Raw genomic sequence first — 6,541 nt, 5'->3', positions numbered from 1 at the left:
CGCATTTCCAGACCTGTAGAGACCTTGTCAAATGTAGTAACAGCGTTCCTGCACAGTTTCAGTTACAAAACTCCAAACAAAAAATTAATTTGTTAATATGAGGATTTTGGTTGATGTTCAGTCTGATAGTCGTCTTGCTCCTTCTGACTCCACATCACTCTACAGATGAAGATTTATTCTTCACAGCAACAAATATCAGAACATGTGAGGTGACAGGGGCTCTAAAACCACATCTGTATGTACATTGGAACAGTGCAATATATTTTCCATACTTTTTTTGTGCAATTTCCAGACTTTTCAAGACCTGGAAATGACCAAATTATTTTACCATACATTTCCAGACCTGTAGGAACCTTGTACTAAATACATTACTGTGACTGTAATGTGTGAATGTGAATGTACTGTGACATTACTGTTGAGTTGTGAGAATGAAAAGCGCATTACAACTCTATTTTCAAATTTTATTAAAAATATTAGCATAGGAGAACACAGAACAGACATTACATGTATCTCACGCCTTCTGCCTTAAAAAAAACATCTAAAGTCATAGTATCTGGGCATTACGCCCCAAAGTTCAAAACATAACCATTAAAATATTCTTTGAAATAACTTCAAATAAAATAACTGCCATGGCGGTACATTAATATACCAACTTAACATAAAACACATTAGTGAATTGTCAAATAAGGTACTTCCTTTAAATTACCCATCTTGTTAACAAGTATGTCATCTATAAATAGTTTGAGACTGCAGTCCAGCTCTTCAGAAGGGACGTTTGCATAGAAAGCAACTTGGATCCAGAAACAGGATATAAATGTACAAAAACCCGGCAAACAGGCGTCAGAATGTGCTTCCTCAAACAATTTATCTGTCTCCTCTGTCCTGGCACTCAGCAGTGGCGCTTGGGGGATTTTTCTAAATTATGGTTCCAACACAGATCCCCAAAAGTGTTTTTCTTTGGATACTTAATCATAATACGCATTAATTAACATTCACTTATTATTCCATTTAATGAGTTTTGGAGGGGAATTTAGCTAAATTATACTGTAATTTTTATTTCGCCACTGCTGAATGAATCCAGAGTAAAACTCGCTCCACACGCTCACATCACGTGACTGAGAACTTAACAATACATATTATTAACAAAAGTGCAATAATTCAGATGTAAACCAGACAAAACATGTGGACCCGACTAAAACAGACAGGAAACGACCCGTTAGTAGCTGAAGAACCAGCCAATGTGGCCGTGGACTGAGGTCAGAGGTCAGATGTCAGTTTCTCCCCCTGACAGCATGATGCAGAACAACCAGGACTGATCAACCAGTGATGTCAGACCCGGACAATAGGAACTGCTGCATAGTGGTTCTGTGTAATGGAAAACGGAAACATCAGTGGTTTAAATAACACAAACACATAGTGGCTCGGTGTGAACTGTAAACTGCTGTGTAACTGACACACTAGAGGTCAGACTGAAGGGATTTGATCCTGGAGGAACACGGCTCCGACACTGCCGGGGTCAGAGGTCACAGCCCCTCACATACTAAAGATGTGCACACTCATGGTACTTTGAATAAAAGCATACATTAAACCACATATTAAATACTATTACTAAACTTCAACTGCGGCTGTAGCCAATGTAGAAAACTCCACGTTACTGCATTCAAGTTTTGCTCTTTTTCAGCCTTCAGTGACGCGGTTTGGACACCGGCTGGGTGAGAGGCATCAACAGTTTTGTTTACAATACACTTATTTGTTTCTACTGAATAATATTCAAGAATGAACTGTGCAGTACTAATGCAGGATACATGAATGTACATCCCACTTCTACTGAAACAAGTAAATGTGCATCCTGGTTTCTACTGTGTAACCGGTGGAAAACAATGAGGCAGGATCGCCCCGATTAAACAGTCAACTTTCAAAAATTATATGCAATTCTTGATATTTTGTTCCATTTTTTCCCCCCTAGTTAAACTAGAATACTGGTCCTGATGGATGTCAAACCACCTGATGACCTCATCATGAACAACAGTTGAGAAGTTATTTAACGACGACGAAAATCATCTGCCCCTGCTTCTTGAAACCTTCCTGATCTGTACGTCTGTCATCGTGCTTCTGTTAGAACTCGCTGATAAAACACGGGCTATGGATTTCTTCACAGAAGACATGACCTGTAATATTAGTGTCAACCTTTTTCCTTTCCTTTCCTTCCCGCTCCGCCCGCATCACATCCACATTCCCAGAACTCTCAATAAAGCCGCTGTAAACACAATATGTAGCCTAAAAACTCTGCGTAACTTCACACCTCTAGCAACATCATCACCAAGCTACTGTCCACTGTCAGATTATACGAATGATAATGTGGCGATGTCCGGGGCTTACAGCAACGCTAGTATGTGATTGGCTGCTGATGGCCGATGCTGCTAAAAGGTTCAGCTGCAGTCAAACATTTCCTTGTAGAAAATGAAGAGACTTCCTCCTTTCTCAAGTTGCTTGCGGTGTGAACGCAGCGAAACCTGAAGCTGTGATGCATTAGACCAAGTTTTTAGTGCCCAGGGAGTTCTCTCAGTTCACTTGCATTGATTACCTGCCAACTTCTCATTTCCTGAATAAAGTCTGTTTTATAAAACAGATAGTTCTGTCCTCAGTTCTCCTGTTGAAAGCCCTAAAATATCTGATAAACACACCTGGTGACCGCAGTTAATTTAAATATTAACGTAGTAACATAGTAACTTGCCACTCATATCTCTTGACCATTTTGTCTAGCTACTGTTGAAGAAATCCATTGCTTAACAAAAGAACAACATTTAATTATTTAAATATTATCAATTAAAAAATAAAGACTTATTCTTTAAATGCAACAGTGTGACTGTGGTTTTATGAGAGCAGAAAGCCACTCAACACTGTTTTAGTGATTTTAGAACAGGAAAGAGGGTTTTTTATGCCAACAACGCCTCTTAGCCGTTTTAAAATCAAACACAGCCTTACATGGCTAACTGCTGAATTATGTTTCCCTTCCACTTGCCCTCCATTTTCACCAGAAAACACAAACCTGTCATGTTGTGCAAAAAGTTGCCAGCTGCATCACAGCTGGTACTCATGCCAGCCTGCCTGTAGAGCAACTTGTGTCTTAGACATCCATCATTCTTAAACTTCTACACATTTCTAGAGCATTCTTCTATAAAACAAACTTACTAAAGGCCATAATACACCATTCCTGGAACAAGATAACAACATAAAACCAGGCAGAGTGCTTTCAACAAGTCTGACGACCCGACCTTTTGCCTTATAAAACCTGTTCCAATATAAAAACAGCTCCTTCAGTCATTTAAAGTTCACTTTAAAACTTCAGTCTTTGTTCAGTAACCTAGCCGACAGCATTCAGTTCACTTTTTGTTTTAGGATATTTCTTATGATATGCTGAGACCATCAGGCCTCCACCAGGATCTCCATCAGATGCTCCAACTCAAGTCCTTCTCTCATGTGATTCTGAGCGGAGAAGGGAGAAGACGACGGCGAAGAGAAAGGAGGAGGAGAGGAAGACGGACTGAACGAGGAGAACGAGGGCAGGCACTTCAGATTCTGGTTGAGCGAGAGGGAGAAGGAGGAGGAGGAGAAAGGAGGCAGGTACCTCAGGAGATCGTCCCCACCCGGGAGCCCGCCTCCCCCTCCTCTCACCCCCAGCGCCCCCATGTCCCTCTCCAGCAGGGACGTGTCTATATCCTGGAACAGATCCTCCACAGCCAAATCCCCGAGGTAGCTGGACCTCATCAGCTCCACGCTGCTCTCCTCCTGCCGCTCCCAGCCGGCCCAGTGACCTCTGACCCCCTGCTTCGCCCACGACGCGTCCCCCTCTGGATCGCCGGCGGGCCCCGGCAGGTTCTCCAGGGACCTGAGGGGTGTCCGCGGGACTGCCTGAGGACTCCCGTCGATGGTGGAGTCTAACGCGGTGAGGATGGAGGAGATGGCCGCCGAGAGGGGGAAGTCGGAGTCGGCGGACATCGACCCCCAGTCTTCGTCGTCGTCCGAAGGGAAATTTGATGTTGAGAGGCAGCTTGTCAGCGATCTGCTCGAAGCACAATTCAATGCGACTGACTGGTGGTTTGATGCACCGAGTGTGTAGCTGGCTACAGGTGAGTGGCGGTTCGGAGCTGCCATCCTAGAGAAGACACTCTCCCTCTCCTGGAGCATGGATGATGCCGACACCTCCATACTGACAGCAGCCGCCCGGCTAGCCTCCAGGCTCATCTGCCGGAGCGTGTTGGCTATCAAAACGGACCGCCGGAGGCTGGGTTCGGGCAGCTCCTGGCCTCGCTGGTACTTGCTCAGGGAAATGTAAAACACACACTGGCGCTGGCTCTCCCAGGCGGCGGCGCTGCTCCGGTCTGAAACCTCCACATCCTCTGGTGGGTGTTTACGCTTCTGCCCCTTCATGATCATCTTTTCAGCTGAGGAAGGAGGGAGGGAGGGAGAAATCATTAGCTGGCTTGTAATGCAGCTAGCAAAAATCACCTCAACCTTGTATAGATGCTGAAAAAACAGATAATTCTTAATTTCGAAAGACAGCTAACGTTAGGCTAATTAATCAAGAAAAAACGTATTTCTTCCATTTTCACCCTAATGGTTTTCGTAGTTTTCGTTTCTCTTCTCCTCAGTGTGGGACGGTTGGGGGTTGTCGTTTGCATACTGGTTTCTTAATGTGGGCGTCGAGAAGCCCGTTGAGACTGAAACTGTGATAAAAGGCTATACAGATAAGCTTGACTTGATAAACATGACGAAAATGAGTAGTTAAACCGCTAACGTTACTGTGAATTTGAAAAAAAAAGAGGCAAGAAACGCAACTTTGAAAGCAAACAAACCTGTTGATTCACTTCCCGTCTCTCCTCGGCAGGCGATACCGTTGTTGTTTTTTGACTCCTCTTCGAGCCAAAAGCGACTTTAACGTTACACTTTTTACTCATTCATACATATATACGCTACGGGTATGTTAGGGTAAAAATTGATAAGAATAATAATAAAATTGTAACGTTAGAGTTTAGTTTCCGCTCACCGATGCGAAGAAAACCGACTCCTCTGCCTCTTCTCCCGCCCGTGATTTGAGTTTTACGCCAAAAGTTTACAGTTGGGGGATGGCTGCAGCGAGGGGCATTGTGGGTAATGCAGTTTATACACGTTACATGCCACGGCACTGATTTCTCATTACAGGATTGCATTGAATACGTAATGTAAAAATTAACTTGTGATTAATATAATGTTATTATATGCCTGTATATAACGTATAGGCCCATACATTCGCTCCAACTAATTGCTGCCCAGACCAGATTGTCAACCTTGTTATGTAATTTGCATTACACTGATTCTTCCATGATTACATCACCGATAGGAGAGGGATTCCCATCCGCATATTTGCTCTGAATACAAAAGTAGCACAGATAGCAGCTGATATCTTAGTGTATAAAAAGCCCCATAAGCGGTTTCCAGTCAGTATATCATATCTTTACGGTACAGTGATAAAGGACGGGAACTTATGTCTGATAAGGAAATAATGCAACGATCAATAAACGAAAATATCCAAAGGTTTCGGTAGTGATTTAATCTGACAGGACATAGCAAAGAGGTCGCATAGGGAGCCTGCACATGTAACAGTTACACGTCCACAGGAAAGGCAGTTTTAAATCTGTACAGTTGTCCAAATCAATCTTATTCCGAGCTGTGAGAGTCTTTTACCTGAACACACTCTTCTTCTTCTTCTTCTACTTCTTCTTCTCTTCTTCGCGCTGGAAAACTGTCAGCAGACACACAGCTCCTGCAGCCAACATGTAAAGATTTACTGAAGGTTTTTTTTTTAAAATTCCACGGCTCGACTTTTCGCCACATGAAGCACTAACCAGTCGACTTTGAAAAACAGCTTTAGCCCCGCCCCGGCCTGCGTGCATTGGACGGCTGCATTGCATTTATCAAGCTAGCAAGAATGAATAAGTCAACTTCCGGTGTCAACTTTCAAAATAAAAATACACGTTGACGAACATCTGTTGTAGGAGTACGGTAATCAAAGTGTAACAGTCAAATTAAATAAAAAATAAATTCAAGGACGAATCTGTGTTTGCGTTTAATTCCTTACATATTATTCATATTTAATCTAATGATTCCAGTGAGTATTTTGATACGAGTTTCCCACTGAGCAATTTTACGTTGATTAGACGTTTAAAACACGTCTAAATGGCCCATAGCCGTCTAGGCTAAATTAAGTTTAAATGGGGTTGAAAAGTGAAAGTTTATTAGATGTCTATACATAGACAAAATTATCCTAGGCTATATGAGAGCTACGCATAGACGCAATGTTGAAATTATTTCTTGTGCTCAGATAATTATCTTGTAGGCTAGTCTACAGGACTTCTCTGGTGCATATTTTTGGTATTTACAGATGTTTATTCATTGTAATAATGTATTTACTGCTTGGTCTAAAATAGGTCTATACATAGCCGTAATGATCCTGGGCTATATGAGAGCTAAAGCATAGACGAGACGTTGAAATCACGTCTTT

General features: G+C 42.5%; 1 protein-coding gene across 1 annotated transcript; it reads right to left on the bottom strand.

Moving 5' to 3' along the window:
- Positions 1-525: 525 nt before the first annotated feature.
- sertad3 (SERTA domain containing 3) lies at positions 526-5,839 on the bottom strand. The gene is made up of 2 exons (XM_071518240.1): positions 5,725-5,839; positions 526-4,445 (listed from the first exon to the last, which is right to left on the bottom strand). The coding sequence occupies exon 2, from the start codon at positions 4,435-4,437 to the stop codon at positions 3,427-3,429; it is 1,011 nt and encodes a 336-aa protein (XP_071374341.1). The 5' UTR covers positions 4,438-4,445; positions 5,725-5,839; the 3' UTR covers positions 526-3,426.
- Between the last annotated feature and the right edge of the window lie 702 nt (positions 5,840-6,541).

Source organism: Centroberyx affinis, unplaced genomic scaffold (assembly GCF_046629955.1).
Source record: "Centroberyx affinis isolate AG114_WGS23_722 - 3 ecotype Tasmania unplaced genomic scaffold, CSIRO-AGI_Caff_v1 ptg000559l_1, whole genome shotgun sequence".
NCBI classification, from domain to species: Eukaryota; Metazoa; Chordata; class Actinopteri; order Beryciformes; family Berycidae; genus Centroberyx; species Centroberyx affinis.
This window is presented reverse-complemented; position numbering and strand designations above follow the sequence as displayed.